The sequence below is a fragment of the Akanthomyces muscarius genome, assembly GCF_028009165.1.
Source record: "Akanthomyces muscarius strain Ve6 chromosome Unknown contig_18, whole genome shotgun sequence".
Lineage (NCBI taxonomy): Eukaryota > Fungi > Ascomycota > Sordariomycetes > Hypocreales > Cordycipitaceae > Akanthomyces > Akanthomyces muscarius.
The window spans coordinates 240925-261901 of NW_026611618.1; the positions used below are offsets into that span (position 1 = coordinate 240925).

At 51.8% G+C, this 20977-nt stretch overlaps 6 protein-coding genes across 6 annotated transcripts; 3 read left to right on the top strand and 3 right to left on the bottom strand.

Annotated features, from left to right (window-relative positions):
* Positions 1-259: 259 nt before the first annotated feature.
* Positions 260-1685, top strand: LMH87_008543 (uncharacterized protein; the record flags this gene model as incomplete). The annotated part of the gene is made up of 2 exons (XM_056201731.1): positions 260-1374; positions 1454-1685. The coding sequence occupies 2 exons, from the start codon at positions 260-262 to the stop codon at positions 1683-1685; spliced, it is 1347 nt and encodes a 448-aa protein (XP_056056363.1).
* Positions 1686-1844: 159 nt separating this feature from the next.
* On the bottom strand, positions 1845-3461 carry LMH87_008544 (uncharacterized protein; the record flags this gene model as incomplete). The annotated part of the gene is made up of 1 exon (XM_056201732.1): positions 1845-3461. The coding sequence occupies one exon, from the start codon at positions 3459-3461 to the stop codon at positions 1845-1847; it is 1617 nt and encodes a 538-aa protein (XP_056056364.1).
* Positions 3462-3921: 460 nt separating this feature from the next.
* Positions 3922-5889, bottom strand: LMH87_008545 (uncharacterized protein; the record flags this gene model as incomplete). Its single annotated transcript, XM_056201733.1, has 5 exons — positions 3922-4919; positions 4983-5027; positions 5094-5382; positions 5450-5570; positions 5663-5889. The coding sequence occupies 5 exons, from the start codon at positions 5887-5889 to the stop codon at positions 3922-3924; spliced, it is 1680 nt and encodes a 559-aa protein (XP_056056365.1).
* Positions 5890-6742: 853 nt separating this feature from the next.
* Positions 6743-14512, top strand: LMH87_008546 (uncharacterized protein; the record flags this gene model as incomplete). Its single annotated transcript, XM_056201734.1, has 5 exons — positions 6743-7384; positions 7444-8947; positions 9040-10408; positions 10679-13521; positions 13587-14512. 5 exons carry the CDS (start codon positions 6743-6745, stop codon positions 14510-14512), a joined length of 7284 nt encoding a protein of 2427 aa, XP_056056366.1.
* Positions 14513-14821: 309 nt separating this feature from the next.
* LMH87_008547 (uncharacterized protein) lies at positions 14822-16222 on the bottom strand (the record flags this gene model as incomplete). Its single annotated transcript, XM_056201735.1, has 1 exon — positions 14822-16222. The coding sequence occupies one exon, from the start codon at positions 16220-16222 to the stop codon at positions 14822-14824; it is 1401 nt and encodes a 466-aa protein (XP_056056367.1).
* A 625-nt stretch (positions 16223-16847) lies between these two features.
* Positions 16848-19182, top strand: LMH87_008548 (uncharacterized protein; the record flags this gene model as incomplete). The annotated part of the gene is made up of 2 exons (XM_056201736.1): positions 16848-17309; positions 17374-19182. The coding sequence occupies 2 exons, from the start codon at positions 16848-16850 to the stop codon at positions 19180-19182; spliced, it is 2271 nt and encodes a 756-aa protein (XP_056056368.1).
* Positions 19183-20977: the final 1795 nt, after the last annotated feature.

Genomic DNA, 20977 nt, shown 5'->3' on the forward strand with positions numbered 1-20977 from the left:
GAGTTTACTGACCGTTTGGAACTCGTCTAATTTGCCTGTCAGGTTACACCTGCATGTGCCTATAGGGTCACCTGCATGGTGTAGGACCTGTATATAATACCCTGCTCATGTTTCATTCTTTACAAACAACTTCTTGCTTGTTGCAGAACATACTTTGCTTTGGCGTCGATACACCTTTTGCTTTTCCAAACCCAAATTAAATCTGCGAGACTAGTTCTCCCCTCCCTCCCCTAGCCGAAAAGAAAGCCACGGCGGACGAATGGAGACGGAGCTGAACACTGTACTCGAGCCGTATCAGGATAGGCATGTTGGGAATACGGGGCTACATGAGAGTGAATGGTCGACAGACCATTACGCCGAGCTCGGAGGCAGCATAACTTGGGTTATGCCCCTCAACGAGGGTTGCTTGCATGGCATTGACCATATCTATGCGGATCTGCATCGGCGCCTTGACCAGGTGGCTGCACAAGCCATCTTCTTCTCGCCAACGCAAGCAAACCAAATACGGCAGCAAAATCGCGAGGTTGTTGAAAAGCTGGCAGCTCTGGAGAGTGTATTATTTGACAGCGGCTCTGGGAGTCCGTTGCAACTGCCCAGCTCGACAGCCTCGCTGTCCACCACAGACGGTAGGGCTGGGGCGGGTAGGAAGGGCCGGGCCTCGCAGTCCCGCAAGAGCCGTGCTGTTGGCACAGTGTCAAGACGGTCACAGCTGGCGGGCCCTGATGGCGGCGATGTATTTCCTAGTTCTCCTCGACTGATAGACCCGACAACCAGCATCATCGGCATAGACTCGGCCTTGGCCGCCAAGCTGCTGCGGATTGGCAACGATGAAACCAAGGTGCAGGTGGTCGAGTTTTCCGCGCATGTATCCGCGCGTCGCCTGCGCTCTTCCGCAAGCACGGCAGCAGGCCCGATACCCAGCGCGGCGGACCTGACGGACATGTCGAGCCTCATGCGGCTGGTCGTGTACCTCGGCGCGACCATTGAGAGCAGTGCATTTGGGGAGCAGCACTTTCGCGCCAAGAGGCGGATTGCGCTCGCCCAGTTCTACCACGCGTACACCATTGCGCAGAATCACTCGGAGCTATTCCTGTCGTGGTGCGACGAGCATCATGTGCGGCGAGGCTCTCTCCCGCCCAAGGGCAGCAGGAAAACGGCGGTGCAGCATCGCTTTGCCGACCTCGTGTTTGATCGCGCGAGCCAGCACTCTGCAGCGAGCGTGGCAGGACCTTCAACCGCTGTTGTTGATGATACGAAGAAGAGGTGTGCAAAGATCCAAACGTGGAGAAAGACCGGCAAGAGCTGGGCAAAGTTTGTCGAGCGCTTCGGCTACGGGATCCTACTGCTCGTGCCCCTGTGCCTCTCGGACGAAGAGTAGGTCATCATCCCCTGCCCCTTTCCAGGTTCTTATCCTCCACTTTGATTTGTAAAAGGAGCTGATAGATGTATTCAGTTTACGAGTTGTACAAGACCATGTCATTTCATCGTGTTTGGACTTGATAGAGTCTCGAAAACACTTGTTTGCGGATGCCTTAAAACACGGCAACGAGCTACTTCAGGACACGCTGCAGCATGGTGCCGACTTGCAAGATGAAGTGCATCAAACGGTTGAGATACACAGCCCAGGTGCGGTGACACTAGCTGAGCTCTCTAGGTTTCTGCAGTCGCCGTCCCGTGTACAATAGACTACCGAAATGGCCCGGCGTACAGAGATTGGTTATTTGCTTGTGTAAAGATGGTACGTCAATTCGACCACCATAAAAGCATGCAAACAAGTCCACAAATAAATAGACAGAATTTGTAGAGAGGCGCACCTCATTTTGGTGGTTGTCGACCACTCAAGACTATATCTTCTCCTCCAGGCTGTAATACCGATCCCAGAACGCTATTCTGTTGCCAGCTTGCGCCGTCAGCTTTTCCAGACGCGAGTCCACGTCCCATATCTTGATCCAACAATCTTGGCGCTGCACAGCAGGCCATAGCGCAGAGACCTTTCGCGGCCCATTCCGGTCACCCGCACCCATAAAGTACACCCACGCATCTGCGATGCTGTCCGAGAGTCTCCTATCAGCCCCCGTCCAGTCCCAGCTCCGCGCCTCGAAGTTGCCAAATGCATATTCCGCGCCAGCACAGTGGAATGCACCGGCAAAGTCGGCCTCGATGATATCTTGGTCCTTTGCAATCGGCGGCGCGCGCAAGAAGCGGTAGTACCACGCAGGCGAGGTCATGGTGCGCACCTGCAGTCGCGCCGCCGTCAACATGGGCCACAGAAAGACTTGGTCGGACAGGAGCTGCGAAGAGGCCACTTTGGTTTCGGTGTCGTTGGCAGCCGTATACACTTCCAAGGCGTCACTCTGATGCTCTCCAAGGGACGCGCTGACAAATGCCTGGTACTCGGCCAGCGACTCAAGATGTGGCAGTCCAGAGGACTCATTGGCGACGTTACCGGCCAGCATGGGTACATCTAGTGCCTTTCCGGACGTGAAGGCAGCCAGAGGCGACATGGAAATCACATGGCCGTCGATAGTGGGATTCGCGGCGTCGAATATGCAGAGGCTGCTGGAGCCAGGCCACAGTCTCGACTTCCAAGGGCCACGAGACCGATCTAGGTCCGCGGCGACAATCTGCTCTGCCGGCACGTTTCGCAGCGCAGCCACCGATTCCACGCCCATGGTGCGAAGCAGGTCTTCGCCGGCCTCCTCCGCAGCATGCAGAGAAGAAAACGACGCGACATGTCCGGGGCCGTCGTCCACGGCAGGCGTCAAGCCCGGTCCGCTCTCGCAAATGACTTTGGAAAAGAGACCCTTGGCAGAAGGCGCGCAGCGCAAAAGGTGAGTGCTGCTCGCGCCGGCAGACGCACCGCCGAGGGTCACGTTGCCGGGATCGCCCCCGAACGCCTCCACGTTTCGCTGCACCCACCGCAGCGCGGCAATCTGGTCCAAGATGCCGTAGTTGCCGGAAGTCTTGCCCTCGGACTCGGCACTGAGCTCCGGGTGGGCCAGGAATCCGAGGCGGCCGAGACGATAGTTGAGCGTGACGACGGTCAAGCCCTGGGCCGCAAGCTTCTCACCGTCGTAGGAGGGGTTCGAGCCGGAGCCAAAGAGGAACGCCCCGAAATGGAGCCAGACAAGAACAGGCCTGTTGCAGATGCCCTCGGTTCCCGTCCATATGTTCAGATACAGGCAGTCCTCACTGAAGTTTGTCTCGCCGCCGTAGTAGATAGATGTCGGAGGCGGCGGGAACTGAACGCTGCTCGGCCCGTATGTGTCGGCTCGTCGAACGCCATCCCACGCAGCGGCCGACTGCGGTGCTCTCCAGCGAAGCTCTTTAACCGGAGGCGCCGCGTAAGGAACGCCGAGAAAGGCTCGTCCGCCATCTGTGGTCCAGCGGCCTGACAAGGCTCCCGTTTCGACCGTCACCAGAGGACTGGAAAACGATGCGACATCTTGGGGGTCTGACATTATCACTAGATTGAGGATGATTGTCGAGCGGTCTGATGTGATGATATAGCTAATTCGTTGTGTGTGCTACCTGAGTAAGGGTGCTCTTGAGGGGGGGGGGGGGGGGGGGCCGCTTAAATACCAAACCTGTAGACAGCACTGGTGCAAAAATCGTTGACAAATCATCCTCTTGCACGGCTTACTTAAGAATTCCCTTTTTTATTTCAGCTGCTACTCTGGCCCTCGCATGCACACTGTCGTGGGATTCTAACAATACCCCACGACGCCGACAACTGGAAAGGCAGGCAGGGTCTCCGGCTACATTGCGCTCATATTTAGCAAAGTATTTGGATTATGCTCACGAATGATTGTCTGCTACTGGTGATAGTCAACCAGGCATCTTCGGCAGCAAAGTACAATAAAGTGTCCAGCTATGAGCTGGCCAAGCAGCGGCAAAAACGCCATAGTTGTTACTGCTACTCTAAATTGTCCTTACTTTCATGTCATGCAGCTTGAACTCGACGCCCTGAATTTTGTTATACGCAGCGACAAAGAAATCTCCACTCATTTGCACATCATGAGGACTGGTGTCGTGCAAGCTGAGCACGCCAATTTCGTCACCAATCTGTGCGCCCGGGCTCGCCCAAAGCCTCCAAACTTGAGCCAACACCAAACGCATGACGGCGTATGCCTGGGGCATACCAATACACACACGACTGCCCTTGCCAAACCCCACGTTGTACTTGTCCAGCTTTTTTCCATCATCCCCGATCCAACGCTCAGGAACGAATCTGGAGCTTTCCGGGAAATGCTGCTCATTGTGGTGCAGCAGAACGCTCGACATGCCTACCGACGTGTTGCGCGGAATTTCCCACCGACGACCAGTGGCGGCATCATCGTACACAAGAGACTTGTCCGGATCAAAACGAAAATGCGGTGTCGAGTTTCCGTATATAAGTCGAATACTTTCTTTGACAATGGCAGTCATGTATGGAAGGCCTTCCAATTTCGCGATGGGCACTTTGCCGACATCATCAATCGACGGCATCACCTCGCACAGCTCCGTCTTGAGTCTTTGCAGAACTGCCGGGTTATCGACCATCCAGTAAATTAGATGCTCAAGGACGGAAGCCATTGTCAGCGTGCCGGCCATGAGAAGCATCTGGGCGTCTTGCGCCACTCGCTCGACCGACTTCTCGCTGGGCGGCAGCTTGGAAGACAACATGACCTGTTGGAAAATCGGCGTCACATCGGCACCCGCAAACTCATCCGCGGAAACGCAAGACAGCCGAGCAATCTGCTCTCGCGTCATGCGCTTCTGCCGCATAAAGGATGCCAGCGACGGGCTCAAGACGTGCGATACAGCCTCGGGCATGGCCATCATGACGTTATTCAGCCAGGGAATGCGCTTCAAGACGTGAAACGACTGTGCACCCGAGAGCGCCGCGTCGCGCTCTGAAGAATCGAAATCCGGAGTTTCTAATGTTGTTTTCCCCTCGGTCAACGTTTGACCTTGAGCTAGTTTCTTTTTGCGGTACTTACCAAGCTTGCCGGCGCACTGTCCAAAGGCCAACGTCTGAACTAGGTCTTTGATGGCGGATCCAGTTAGCAAAACTCTGTTATGCATTCATGGCTTCAATTTGGCCTGCTCACCGTTGCTGAATGCTGCAAACAGGCAGCTCGCGTTGACTGCCTGCTCCGTGTCTTTCAAGGCAGCCATCCTGGCGAGGAGAACGTCGAGTCGCTCCTGAAACATGGGCTGCAGTCTTCTCACGTAGGACGGGCTGAAGAAGGGCAGCAAGGCGGCGCGGCGCATCCGGTGGGTGTCGTGCTCAATCGTGGAGAACAGCGAGTCATCCAGGCCAAAGAATTTGGTCAGGCTCGCTGACTTGTTAGCCCTTCGCCCACTTGTAGTACTAGGATAGAGAACATCGTAAAAGTTCTATCTCGTAAGAGTGAGCAACTGATGTCAATATGGCTGGCTTTCTGCGGGATGGTCCCTTACGTACCGGGTCGTTCACATGTAGATCGGATGGCGAGATGCGGACAATTGGTCCATATCGGTTGTGCATTTCCTGGATTCTGTAAATGTACTTTCCGCCTTTTACATTGTTGTAATAGGCCTCATAGCTGCAAACAAAGCCGTCAGTTTCGTCTTCTTCTTCTTGTCGTTTTCCTCCTTTCTTTCGAGTGACAATCATGATTGGAGACAAATTACTCACCCATGAGTTAGTGCCGCCAGCCTCGGCCCAGGAAAATGCGCAATTGGGCTAAAATACAGACGCCATATTGCAGTGTAGATTGCGTAGGTCAAGATGGCCGCCAAGGCAGCCGAAAGATAGTCCAAGTTCTCCATGGAGCCAGACGTTTGCGTCTCCCTTTTCCTCAAGACACCAGAAACAGTCTCAATAAAGTAGAACTTGCGGGTTGCGACCCTGGCACTGCCCATCGACTGTTTTTTGACGATGATCAAAAATTACCAAGATGCTTGGATTACATTTCGTCTCATACTTGCAGATCATGCTTACAGATTGGGCGTACTCTGAGCAAGACTAGCCCCATGCTTACCGTGCATTTGGCTACTGCAAGTAGCCCAGCATTCCGCAGGTAGCATAGACTGCCTAGTCATGTTGTTCACTTCGTATCGAGCCCTTGGCCAGACAAATTGCGCCACTGCCAGCCATGCTGATAGCTGTCATAAAGATGGTGGCACAAGGGCCTCGTAAGTCGGTTCCGCCAAGGCGACGAGCGGGGGCCGAGTTCAACGGCCATGGCTGCATTGCGCCATCGCATCGCTCGACAGGGTGTCTGCGGAATTAGACTCCTCGGAGGCTAAGTAACCCTTTACAGGCTGGGCTTCTTCTTTCCGCCCCCAACTTACACGGTTCTGCGCTTGGCGGAGAAAGTAATTGAATCTACCAATCACAGGGTAGGAACCAGAGTTGGGCACAACTCCAAGCCAGAGCTGAAACTCAGGAAACGAGCTGAGGCTGCCACTCCAACAACAATACCATGGACGATTTTCTAGGAATGGAAATAACCTGCCAGAAAATGCTACGGACAATAATTAGCCCTTAACAATTACTACTCTATCAGTTCTCGTCCTTGAAACACGCGTGCCATCGAGCCTGATCTTTTGAACAGCCTTTCTGCTTCGTGCTTTAGATATAACCCCAGATTCTACCATTCTTTTGGTCAATCTCGCATTCCACGAGTGCTGTGATAAACGTGGAATAATTCCCCAGAAGAGCGCAAATACATTTCCCCAACGCATGAGGAATTTACCTTGATCGATCGACATAATGGTTTCCATCATCAGCGAAAATCTTCCGTCGCTTTTGGTGTTTGGACCACAGGCAGAGCTTCCATCACCGTCTGTAATCGAAGACCTTCGCCTAGAGCTTGTCAGCAGTCCTTTGCTGTCGGCTCTGAGGGAAGCAATCAAACAGCTGCCGGAATTCTGGAAAGATTTTGTTGACTTCGATCCTGACCTGGCGCAAGTTCCCGGCAAGAAATATCTGGACAGACTAAAGCAATGGCTGGAAAAGGGTGGCTCACTCCTGTTTCCAGAGGAAGGTGCACCAAACCACTACGCTCTTGCTGTCACAGTTCTGCTGCAGCTAAGCCAGTACAGCTGTTATTTGGGCCGTCTCGGCAATGGCGCGCACTCTAGAGTCCTCCGAAGCGTATATCAGGGTGGAATCCAAGGCTTCTGCGTTGGCTTTCTCAACGCGATTGCAGTGGCCAGTTCCGAGCATGATTCCGACCTGGGTGCACACGCTGCTGTCGCACTGCGTCTCGCCGTATGCATTGGAGCCTACGTCGATATAGACGGCAGATATGGGTCTTCAAATGAAGAATATTCCGCGATGGCTATATCATGGAAAGATACAAGCTCTACGGCAAACCCTGCCGTGTCCGGTATAGTAAAGTCGATTCCTGGTGTAAGTTGACCCTCCAATCTGATGCGCGGAATTTCATCTCGCTAAATTAGAGTCCTTAGGCGTATGTATCAAGTGTCAATGACCGCTCCAGCGTGACCATCACCCTGAAGACCGAGGATGTCGACAAGCTTGTTGAGATGGCTCGGGACAGGAGCCTGCGCATCAAGCTCATTGGCGTGACTGGCCGCTTCCACAGCACCCACCACCTGCCAGCTGCCAATAAGCTTATGAGTTTCATTTCTCGATCGGACCAGCTGCAGTTTCCGGATGCCACGAAGCTGACAGTTCCCCTCCGAGATACAAAGAATGGGCACGTCATTTCTGCCGGCTCATTGAGTCGTTTTGCGCTCGATAACACGCTTATCAACGTCGCGCAGTGGTCTGCGACTGTGGACGCCTGTCTTGGGCAACTGAAACCGAATGACGTTGTTTCCTACAGCTCTTTCAGCATACCCATGCCAGTCTCTGTATTGAGAAGGCTCGATTTGCGCCCACAGTCACTCTACGGGCCTCCGTCATCCGCCGCGGTTGTCAATGGACCTGGAATGAGTACACTGGGGATGAATGACCGTACGACGCAAGACAGTCAGTACAACGACGATACAAGTGCAAGCAGCCCGACTGAGTCTCTAGACCTGTCGCAATACCCACCCCATTCCATCGCAATCGTCGGCATGGCGAGTCGCTTTCCTGGCGCGGATTCAGTCGATGAGCTGTGGGATCTGCTCATGGCCGGCCGGTCCACTGTCGAACCTGCTCCTGTTGAACGGCTTGGCCTCTCTCAAACTGGTGCCTACGCCGACATGAAGTGGTGGGGAAATTTCCTCAAGGACCCGACAGCCTTTGATCACAAATTCTTCAAAAAGTCACCCCGTGAGGCTGTAGCGTGGGACCCTCAACAGCGCATCCTGCTCGAAGTCATTTACGAGGCGCTTGAGTCTTCTGGCTATTTCGGTATTTCCAAGGAGGCCAAGCCAGACGATTACGGCTGCTACATTGGCGCCGTTATGAACAACTACTACGACAACCTGTCCTGTCACACTGGTACTGCATATGCGACTGTCGGAACGTCGCGCTGCTATCTTAGCGGCTGCATGAGCCACTATTTCGGGTGGACTGGCCCGTCTCTGACAATAGATACAGCCTGTTCATCCTCTCTCGTTGCCATCAACTCGGCGTGTCGCGCTATTTGGTCTGGTGAATGCTCTCGGGCTGTTGCTGGCGGAACCAACGTCATTTCTAGCCCCTTTGACTACCAAAACCTAAGCGCTGCCGGCTTTCTCAGCCCATCTGGTCAATGCAAACCCTTTGACGCGGACGCGGATGGTTACTGCAGAGGTGAAGGTGTGGCCGCAGTCGTCTTGAAGCCTCTGAAGGACGCTATTAAAGAGAAGGATGATATCATTGGCGTCATTGTGGGTTCCGCCGCCAATCAAAACCAGAACTTGAGTCAAATCACAGCACCATATTCTCCCTCCCAGGTCGATCTCTATAACAAGGTCATGAAGCTTGGCGCGGTGAAGCCGGAAGCTGTATCCTATGTTGAGGCCCATGGAACCGGAAGTAAGCAAACGTCATCATCACCTGAGCCCCTCCCACCTCTCCTTCGCTACCAGGCACCGCAAAAAGATAGCTGTGCTAACGTATTAATCTAGCTGGCGTTGGTGACCCCATCGAGGTGCGAAGCATCCGCGATGCCTTCGGCGGGCCCGATCGTGATTCCGTTCTTCATTTTTCGTCCATCAAAGGAAACATTGGCCACACTGAAGCTACAGCCGGTGTTGCTGGTCTCATCAAGGTACTTCTCATGATGAGATACAGGCAGATACCCGGTCAAGCTAGCCACAGTAGCTTAAACCCAAAGTTACCGGCGTTTGGCGAGCATCGAATGCAGATTCCCCGATGCACCATTCCATGGGAAGCTTCGTCCCTATTGGCATGCGTCAATAGCTACGGTGCAGCGGGAAGCAACTCTGCGATAATGGTGCGAGAAGGGCCTGCTGTTGGGCCATCGATGGCACCTGAGCCATTGTCAACCTACCCAGTCTTCATCTCTGCTGGATCTAAGACTAGCCTTGTTAATTATTGCGTCAAGCTCCTCCAGTGGCTGAACGATCTGAGTGCAACAGAGCGATCAAAGGACCTTGCTGCAATTCTGTTTAATCTTGCAGATAGGGGTAACCATCAGCTACCGCACATCTTCACCGCCTCTGTTCAAAACGTTGCGGATCTCAAAGTCCAGCTTCAGTCTGCTGTAGGCGGCGCTGATAAAACAATGGTTCCCAAAAATCGGAAGCCCGCGATTGTTGTTTTTGGCGGCCAAGACAGTGAATTCATCGGCCTCTCCCAGGCTGTTTACAAGTCTTCGACAGTCTTCCGGGCGCGCTTGGACTCAGTCAATGACCTCCTCGTATCTGCTGGCCTCGAAAGTTTCTACCCGTTCATTTTCGAGACTAAGCCTGTGAAGAGTCTAGTGAGGCTCCATTCAGCACTCTTCGCAGCCCAATATGCCTCTGCCATGGCCTGGATCGATAGTGGGCTTGAAATCAGTGCAGTTGTTGGACACAGTTTTGGCCAGCTTACAGCATTGTGCATCTCTGGAGTACTTTCCCTTGCGGATGCTTTGAAGCTGGTTACAGGCAGAGCATCAATAATGCAAAAGCACTGGGGTCGCGAACCAGGATCCATGCTGCTGTTGCAGGACAAGCGCGAAACTGTTTCTGAACTTCTCTCCGATCTCAAATCCCAATACGGCAATGCGCATGTTGAAATTGCATGTTTCAATGGACCGAATAGTCATGTCGTTGTTGGATCTTCCGAGGCAATTGGTAACTTGCAACATTACGTATCGACCCATCGAAACTCGATTCGCATGAAGAAACTCAACGTGACTCATGGATTCCACTCTCAATTTACTGAGCCAATGCTCCCACACCTAGATGCGTTGGCGAGACAGCTAGAATGGAAGGAGCCGAAGATTCACCTCGAAACAACTGATGAGCATGGCAGTGTTACGGCACCCAAGTACGACATTGCATCCAAACACACGAGACAGCCAGTATTTTTCGGCCGGGCTATTGAAAGGCTGGCAGAGAGATTCTCATCATGTACTTGGATAGAAGCGGGCCGAGGCTCCTCTGTCTTGACAATGGCCAAAAATTCTGTGCCAGATTCGCGATTGCATTCCTTTCACTCCCCGCAGCTGGCTTCCGTAACTGCGCAGCATTCCCTTGCAAACTGTACGGTCGATCTGTGGAAAGATGGTCATGCTACTCAATTTTGGCCTTTCAACAGAGTCCAGAAATCGCAATACGCATTTATCAGCCTACCTCCAATTCAATTTGACAAAACTCGTCACTGGCTCGGATTTACAGCAAGACACGATGCGGCGCCTGATAATCAGGCCGGAGCTGCGGAAGTCGAAGAATTGGAGAAGCTCCTTTCTTTCACCCATTTCCAAGACGGCTCAAAATCCAATGCAGTGTTCCAGATTAACCCAAAGTCTGATCGTTTTCAGGGAATGGTTGGTGGCCATGTCATGGCAGGCGAAGGCCTCGCGCCTGCGTCCTTGTACTTTGAGGTTGTCTCCCGCGCCGCTCTGTTACTGCAGGGCAAAGACGCAGTACAGTCATACGTACCAACTGTGAAAAATCTGACAATGAGATCTCCAATCGGCAAGTCCACCACTAAGAGTATCGTCCTCCTCTTGAGAAAGCTCGACGGGCCCATCCCGTCTTGGTCGTTCTCCATCACGACGCGAGAAATTGAGAACAGCAAGGCAGAGCCTTTTGAGCACTCAGTCGGCACAGTTCATCTCAAGAGGCGAGACGACACTGAGGCAGCGCGGGAGTTTGCTCGCTTCCAAACTTTGACCGGCCACACCCGTTGGGAAGGCTTGATGAGCCATCCCGAGGCAGAGAAGATGCGAGGCAGCCACATATACCGCGCATTCAATACCGTCGTATATTATGGCGAACTGTTTAGAGGCATCAAAGACGTGGCCTGCGTGGACTGGGAAGCTGCCGGCAAGGTGCAAGTTCAGCTACCCCGGAAAGACCCTGCTGACCAGCGTCTCTGCGACACGCCAATGACGGACAGCTTCATGCAATTCGCCGGTTTTCTCGTCAACTACTTCAACAACCCTAGCATGGACGACGTATTTGTCTGCGGCAAGATTGACCACATTGAGATTGGCGGCGACTTTGACCCCGATGCCGGCGAGTGGCTAATCTACTCCAACATGAGCGAGGGTGGCGAGACGGATGCCTCTTCTGATGTGTACATCTTCGAGGCAAGAAGCAAGAAACTGGTCATGATTGCCTTTGGATTTCGATTTTCAAAGATGCAGCAGAGCCTGCTGGGTCGTATGCTCAAGAGCGTCAACAAGGCCAAAGCAACCGTCAGACAGCCCGCCGCGGCAGCCGTGGAGCGTCTACCCGCGTCTGACCCAACTTCATTCATCGTGGAGCAAGCAATAGCTCCGAAACCCAAGTCGTTGTACGTCGGAAAGCGCCAGGACGTGCATCAGATTTTGTCCAACATCACCGACGTGCTGCTCGACCAGCTCACAGACGACTCAACCCTGGATGATCTGGGGGTGGACTCACTAATGGCCACTGAGGTTCTGAATGATATAAGGGCAGCCCTTGGCATCACCATCGATCTCTCAAGCTTTTTGTTCTTCCCGAATGTTCGCACCATAGTGCAGCATATCGATGAGAAGCTTGGTCTAGCTACTGGGGGAGCTGCTAGTGAAACAAGCCATGATTCAGGAGTTTTGGACATGGGTGAGATGCAGCCTCACGAAAAACGCATCGAAACCTCCCCAGAGTCAGTCAAGACGGCTATATCAGATGCAGCTCCCGAGAGCGAGCTAGCTCTACCCTCAGCAAGGGAGGCTTTTGAAGCAGTGCGTCTCCACTACGACAAGCTGGCCCAGACGACAGGTGCCGCCGGCTTTTGGGAGAATGCGTATCCAGAACAAGCTAGGCTGGTTATTGCTTATGTCATTGAAGCCTTTGCCGACTTGGGATGCGATGTTCGAACGCTTCAAGCCGGGAATCCAGTACCGCAGATAACGGCACTCAGCAAGCACGCCCAGCTTGTTCAGCAATTATACCGCGTCCTTGAAGACGGAGAGGTTGTGACAAAATCTGGAGACGGGAAAATCTTTTCTCGAACCAGCAAGACTGTTGAGAATGTCACTGCTGAGTCGATTTACCACGAGATGATTGATCTATATCCACAGCATGCGACCATAAATAAGCTCGTCCGAGCAGTAGGTTCCGAGCTTGCGGCGTGTCTCCGTGGAAGCAAAGACGGCATACAAGTTTTGTTTGGCGATCGCGAAGCCAAGAAGCTGCTTGAGGACATGTACGAGTTTTCTCCTCTGCTACGAACTCCGACTCTTGTTCTGGGCGACTTCTTGGCAGAGGCTCTCTCCAAGACCACCGGCAACGGAAAGCTTCGACTGTTGGAGATTGGCGCCGGGACAGGCGGCACGACCCGGTACATTGTCGATCTATTACAGACGCTAGGGGTAGACTATGAGTATGTCTACACGGACCTCAGCTCTTCACTTGTCAATACGGCCGCGAAGAGGATGAAGGGCACTCCTGGCCTGCTGTTCGAGGTCCTGGACATTGAAATGCCGCCCCAGCCCCGGCTTCAAGGGGCTTACCACTTCATCATTGCGACCAACTGCATCCATGCGACGAGAGACCTGGAGGCCTCGCTGCGGCACGTCAGGCAGATGCTGCGCCCCGACGGTGCTCTGACGCTGATTGAAATCACAAAGAACATGTACTGGCTTGACATTGTCGTCGGCCTCCTAGAAGGGTGGTGGCTGTTTGAAGACGGCAGGAGCCATGCCCTGGTCAACGAAAAGCACTGGGAGAGGAGCATGAAGGCTGCAGGCTTCCGGGAGGTTGCTTGGAGCGACGGCGCAACGCCGGAGTCCAAGACGGTCCGGGTTGTGGCGGCGTTCCTCGACGGTCCGGCCAAGGAGACAGCCGAAAAGCCAGTCAAGGCCGCCATGGAAACGTTTGTCTACAAAGAGGTGGGTGGCCTCGAGATCCAAGCCGACGTCTATTATCCAACAGAGAGCGCGCGGTTCACAGGCCAGAAAATGCCAGTCGGTAAGTGTTGCAACTGCATATAGGCATCATCGGACTTGATCATTCCAAGTACTGACAACGGATAGCTTTGATGATTCACGGAGGCAGCCACATGATTTTCAGCAGAAAGGACACAAGACCTGCTCAGACGCGGCTTTTGCTATCCAAGGGCTTCCTACCCGTCAGCGTCGACTATCGCCTGTGCCCAGAGGTGTCGTTGTCACAGGGCGCCATGGTGGATGTGTGCGACGCTCTTGACTGGTGCGGCAGCCAGCTGCCGGCTATTGTGTGGCGACACTTTGGCCTGCGCATTGACGGGCAGAACGTCGTCGTCGTGGGTTGGTCCTCTGGCGGACAGCTCGCCATGTCTCTGGGCTGGACAGCACCGTCGCGCGGGCTCAAACCCCCGTCCGCCGCCTTGGTCTTTTACGCGCCGACCGACTACGAAGACGAATGGTGGCGCAACCCCATTCACCCCAACGGCGCCCCATACCGCGGGCAGGAGTACGATATATTGGAGAGCGTGCAGGAGAAGCCCATCACGGGCTACAGCATCGTGGGCGCGTGGGAGGAGCCCATCTCCGACCCCAACAGCATCAACGATCCGCGGTGCCGCCTCATTCTGCACATCAACTGGAAGGCCCAGACACTGCCCGTCATTCTCAACGGCCTCCCCAGCAAAACAGGGGCAGCCACGGAGCATTCCGAAGTGGCAGATTGGGGTGCGCTCCCGCAGCCATCACTAGATGTCGTACAGGCTGCCAGCCCGCGAGCGCACATAAGGGGCGGCACGTACAGCGTGCCGACGTTCTTTGTCCATGGAACGGCGGATGACCTCATTCCGTGGCAGCAGACTCAAGAAACGCACCGCGCCATGATGGAGCAGGGTCTGGAAACAGGCTTGGAGCTGCTGGATGCGGCGCCGCACATTTGCGACTTGAGCAGCGACCCGGGCTCAGATGGTTGGCAAGCAACACTGAAGGGTTACGATTTTATCTGCTCGCGGGTTTAGACTGAGTTAGATATGGGTGCTACATGAAATTGCTTTTTGAATTAGCTCAAGTACTCGTTACATTTGCTCCTCTTTTGTTTGAATATACGTCATTCTACAACGCAATTATCCACGTGATTGATTCCTAAAATAAACTAACATCAATTAAAAAATAGCCTTTTCAGGCCACAAGCCAGAGTCTGATAGTAATGTAAACCGCAAAGTAAAATAGTAAAGTAAGGTAGCAAAGCAAGAATAATGTTTTAGTGGTGGGGTATAGGGTAGGGCTGATCTCGCAGAGACCCGATCGGCGACTAGGTCAAGAATGCCTCAAACTTTGACCTTGACAGCAACGCCAGCTTTCATCACTCGCACAACCAGGATGATAAGACCACCAAGAATCGCAGCAACTCCTCCATAAACCCAGATGGCGGTCCAATCCAGCGGTTGAGTGCGGCCGAGAATGGCACCACCGCTGGGCCCACCGATCAAGAGTCCAAAGCCAGCGATCGCAAAACCTTGTCCAACACGCGTACCAATCATGGACTTGTTTTCCGTCAACATGCGGAAACAGACGGGAGGTAGCGCCACGACAACGCCGCTAAGAAAACCGGTAAAAATCGCCTCGACAATGATACCTGCCTTGTTCTGCACCGCCAGCATGCAAATGACACATATGCCGAGACACACTGTAATGGGTGCCATTGTATTGAAGACGCCAATTCGGTCGGACAGGGCGTTGGGGGCGATTCGACCCAGGACAGACGCGGCGTTGAAGATGGCAACCATGTAAAATGCAAGCGAAGTGTCGGTGAAGCCGCGGTTTTGAGGGTAGAATGAAATGTAAAAAATAAGAACTGCATTTCCAATGAAGACAACGAGCAGTCCAAGAGTAAAAACCATGAAGGGCGGATCCTGAAATGCTGACCAGTCAATCAAGGCGCGAGGCTTGGGTGCACGAACGCGCATGCGCATGGTCGAGAGCGGGAGAGCAAAGGCGGCGAGGGCGATGAAACCGATGATGCGCACAGCCCAAGGAAACCCGACCTCGGGAATGAGACGATTGAGGGCAATGGGATAGATGACGCCCCCCAAGGATGAGCCAGACGAAGCGATGCCAATGGCCAGGCCGATTCGGGTGGAAAAATACGTCGGAAGCAGTGACACGGTTGGCGTGAAGAGCAGTCCAGCGCCAATGCCGATGCAAAAGGCCTGCGCAAGTACCACCTGCCAGAACTCGGTACAGAGAGAGAGCATCATGAAGCCAAACACGATCAAGAAGCTTCCGGTGACGAGGAGCAGGCGGAGATAGCCCCGGTCGTATATAGGCCCAGCGATGAGCCCGGCGAACTGCAAGAGGAAACATTGGATGGATCCGATCCAGGAGATGTCGGAAGACGACTGCTGAAAGAGGACACCGGACTCGTAGTATGTCTGGAACACAGCAAACGTGTTGATCATGCCCCAAGTGTTGAAGAAGAGCATGAATCCCGCCGCGACCTGGAGCCAGGCGACGAGGCCTCCGTTAGGAGGGGGGCTGGGCGCTCCAGCAGCAGAGGGTGTCGCGAGATTCATCCCGAGGTCGGGTTGCTTCTCGGGGCTATCGTCGGCGTTTGCCATGTCGGACTGCTTCTTGTTGCCATCCTGGGTGAATGTGTTGCTGCTCGAACGGCCCAAAGACGGTGGCGCGCCTGGGCTCGGCTCGTGTGCCGCATCGCCAATAGTGGCCATGTCAGCGGCAGAATGTGTGGATTCGTGAGGCTGAGAGTGTTGGACAGGTGCTTGCTTGCAATACGGGTTTGCTTCTGGTAGCGTGAAAGACGTGGGCTTGCGTTGGTGTAAGCGGCGATGTTTTGTACTCGGGACGAGATCGAAAGACGATGGACGGTTGCGAGGGGGACCGATGCGAGGGTCCGATTTCAAATCAGATTCAGACTCAGAGCTCCTGATTCCCAATCAAATCAGAATGCAAACATCATTTTTTTTCTCCGTGGCAGGCGACGAGAAATGCTGAATCGCCCGTTTGGCTGGGGAAAGCCTGCCGTGAGTCCACCGACGGCGGCGGAAGAGCAGCCGGTACTTGTGTTTTCAGCAGCAGCCCCTAGAAAGTGGTGTACCATCTGGACCCACCCCCATCTTTTTTGTTTACTCCGCCGTTGCGGCGGAGCTGAACTGTGGCCTGTGCGCAAGGCTCCAAGGCACGCACCTTAGCCAGGAAACGGCATTCATCTTAGAGGCCGAGCGACAGCGCCGGTTTGCAAATCCCAACCCAAGCAAATGATGGAACCGCCGACCTTCGGACATGGTGTCATAGACGGCACACGCCAGCATTCCCAGTACTACCTCGTTTCGCATTATGGAGCAAGTCATGGATGAAGACACTGCAACAACTGCAACGCCTGCAACGCCTACAACCCCCAACCCACCAGTCACTGCCACACGACGAAAGCTTCGCAAGGGCACAAGGTCTTGCTGGGCTTGCAAACACCGCAAGACCAGCTGCGTCTTCGTCTCCCCCCAAGATTCCGCATGCAAGGGCTGCCTACGCCGACGCCTGCCGTGCATCAGCCAGGACGTGCCTGAAGAGGAAGCCATCGCGGCCGCCGGCGGAACTCGAGACCTCAACGCCCGACTTGCCCGCGTCGAGGATCTCATGAGAATCGTCCTTGCCAAAACCCACGATGCCACCATCAACCATGAGGAGCGTGCGCCAAGGCACACTTTGCGACTGTCCAATCCCAGTTCCAATCCCATCAAGGCCGCGCCAACTTCAACCAGCGCCTCGCCCTCTCACCCCATCCCTCCAACATCGACAAAGGTTAGCCCAAGCAATTCCCCCGGCTTGACCGCAATTCTTCGGGCTCCGGCTAACATGCTTGTAGCGGTCTCAGCAGGAGACTGCGCCGCTCGAGTCGGCTCTACTCCCACGTGATCAGCAAGCTGTGCCGGATCGACCTCGGCCTCCAACCAGAGTCGAAGCCATTGCTCAGCGAAACCTTTTTGCCGCATTTCCATGCACCCAAGATGCTCAGCTTCTACTCCAAGAGGCTGCAGAACCATCATTCTATGCTAATCTCGTTTGCACACAGCCGCACAGCAGATTGACACGCCAATCTCTCGCACAAAAACCGCCCCCAGCACTAAAGTTTCCCACCAGAGATGCCCATCCAGTCATTGTTGCCAGGCTCATGCTCACATTCGCCATTACGCTTCAATGTCCCTGTGCGGAAAGATTGCGCGGTCTCTCCGAACCGCACCATGAGCTCATTCAACGCCTCACAGCGGCCGCGAGCACGTGGGTGACCACCCCGTCAGAGATGCACGATACCCTTGAGAGCCTGATATGCGTCATGCTGGAAGGTGTGGTAGAAGCTAATCGGGGTAATCTCCGCCGCGCTTGGGCTGTTAATCGACGGGCAATGACGATTGCACAACTGATGGGACTTCACCGCTCTCACACGCCACTTCTAAAACGCATCGACCCTACACTAGACGCAAGTCCAAAGTCCATGTGGTTTCGCATCGTATACATCGACCGCCACCTCGGTATTCTGCTCAATTTGCCCCAGGGGACGACGGAGAACATCATGACTTCCACGCCCACTCTTTTGGATGAGTCTCCCCTTGGCCGCTTCGAACGACTGCTTACGGCTGTGGCGGCCCGTATCATTGACCGCAATCAGGGCTTCACTGCAACAAGCGTCTCGCTTACACGTTCTATCGACTCGGAACTTATCCAAGCGTCGGACAGCATGCCGCCAAGCTTTTGGCGTCCTGTGGACTTCCACGGGCTCATCCCTGGCTCATTAGATGCCCTCCTGGAGACACTCCGTGTAGCTGCCCAAGTCTACTATTACGGGCTTCTGATTCAACTGCACCTACCCCATCTACTTCACAATCAAGCTCGTAACGACGACGACGGATATTCCAGGATAGCATGCGTCAGTGCCGCCCGGGAAATTGTCACGCGCTTCACCTCACATCGCAGCTTTAACCTGGTATCATCCTGCTCGCGACCTGTCGACTTTTTCGCTCTGCTGGCATCAATTACCCTCCTACTCGCGCACATTGACGCGCATCATCGCAGCAGGCCAAGGAATATTCTAGCTCACCAGCGCCAAAGCGACCGCACCCTGCTGGAACAAGCCCTTGAGAGAATGGACCTGCTCAGTAATATCAATAAGGACATGATAGGCGAGAAGAGCGCCTCCGCGATCCGGCGACTGCTTGCCATTGAGACGGAAGCCGCGCATGGCATTGACTATATTGCCACCGCAACACCAGGAGATGACGGTCGAGACTCCAACGACACGGATGAATATGGCAACGCTTGCTTTCGCTTGCAGATTCCGTATCTTGGGATTATAAAGATCGCATGCCATAACTCCGTTTCGAAAGACCCCTGGGCTACGCCTGTTTACCCACCAGCGCCCCCTCAACCTACCATGACGGACCTATCGGATGCGTCACAAAGTTCGTCGAAATTTGGTGTTCATACCAGCAGTACAGGCGATGTCCAGATGGTGACCCCAGCTCACGATGTGCTGTACGGCTCTGCAGCTCAGCCTTCGCAGCCAGAAGTGTTTGCAGACTTCCCTGGCATCACGGCCGACATTGAGAACTGGACCTTTCAAGGTATCGATGTGGCTTTTTTTAATAGCTTGGTTGGGGAAACCCCGGACCTATGCTAGACGGTTATTACTTACCTAGATTCGATAGTCTCAGCGTCCACTCCATTAAAATCAATTTCAATTTCCACAACTTTTATGAAAATAGTATAGACGAAGGCGGATCAAGTGTCCCTCTTTTGTTAATTAGGGATAACAGTGACAGCTTGTTCTGGCGTGCGCTGCGGCGGGGCGCTAGCTCCATTAAAGGTACCACGGTTGTACCTTCTGGTTCTCAAAGTACTAACGTCGGCCACCCACTTCTTAGCCCTACCCACATCTCGGCGCGACACGCGTCTTTAACACCACTTTCTAGATGCCGTATAACGAATCTAAAAAACATTATAATAATATAATAAATACACTATTAAATATAAAATTAACTAAATAATCACTTTATAGCTTTAATTCTTAGAATATTATATATAACCCCTATTAGTTATATCTTAAACTAGCTATATATATTTTTAACATCTATAATTTTAATAAAGATAGAATTAGGGTTAGAATTAACTTTCTTTTATTATTTTTATAGTAATAGCTTCCTTACTATATAGAGTTTTATATTTTCTTATTTTAAGAAGAGTATTTAGGCTTATTAGGTATAAAATTACTTTATAATCTTATATTATATTAGCTATAAGATATACTAATTAGTTAAAAGATATATACTATTAGAAAGAAGGTATTAGAGTTAATATATAGTAGTAAGTGTTTTAACTTCTAGTAGGGCTTCTATAAGTACTAATTTTAGCTTTAAAGAAGGTATTTTTAGTATTATTAGGAGTGGATTAATAAGTAACTTACTTATTAGTAGCTTTATTATATTAACTAGCTATAAGTTAGCCCTTTACTACCTAATATAAATATTTTAATTTAATAGACTAGCTATTCTAGTAATAGTATAACTTTTAAGAAAAATTCTTTTTCTAATAGGTAAGGAATTATTATTATTAGGCTAGTTACTAATCTTCTTATAATAATAGGCTTTAATTAAGCTAAATATTACTATATTAAGAGGTTAAAGAATATAAGAGCTATAAGCTAGTAAGAATAAAAGGTATATATTATAATAATAATATTTATATAAAAATTTTATTATATAATAGCTTTTATAGCTATTAATAATAAAAAGGCAGTACTAGCCTAAAAGCGGTCTTATTTCTAGAATAAAGATAGCTTATAACTAATAGAGAGTAATTTTATTATTAGTCTAGCTCTAAGCTATTACTTTAAACTTCTAGCTTTTAAAAGGGCCTAATTTCTTAAGAAACTACTACTCTTAAATACTCTTACTATTAAATAGTACTAGTAGAGTAAGGCTCTTACTTAGTACTAAGATATACTTAAAGATTATACTCTAATAGTATATTCTAAACTACTTCTTTAAGGTAATTATAAAGGTACTAGGCTTTAGCCCACTATTATAACTAAGATAGTATAGGTTAAGTATTAGCTAGCTAAGCTTAGGGTTAACTTTATTAAGACCCTAGCTAAACTTTATACTAACTCTATATAAAACCTAAACTACTATAAAATAAGAAGGGCTTACTATCTTCCTATTTCTTCTCTTTCTTCTCTTTAAGAGAGTTAATAATAATTATAACGCCTATTTATAGACACCTTAAGGCTAGTTTATAATAATTAACTCTTTTTACTAAAAGAATATAAAATAGAAGGCTACTTAACTTATAAGGAGCCTTTAAATAAATACTATTCTCTTTAAGAATAAAATAAAGCACTATAAGAGTAAAATATACTTATATAAGCCTAAATAAGGGTAGTATAGAAATAACTCTAAGCCTTATAGGGTATAAGG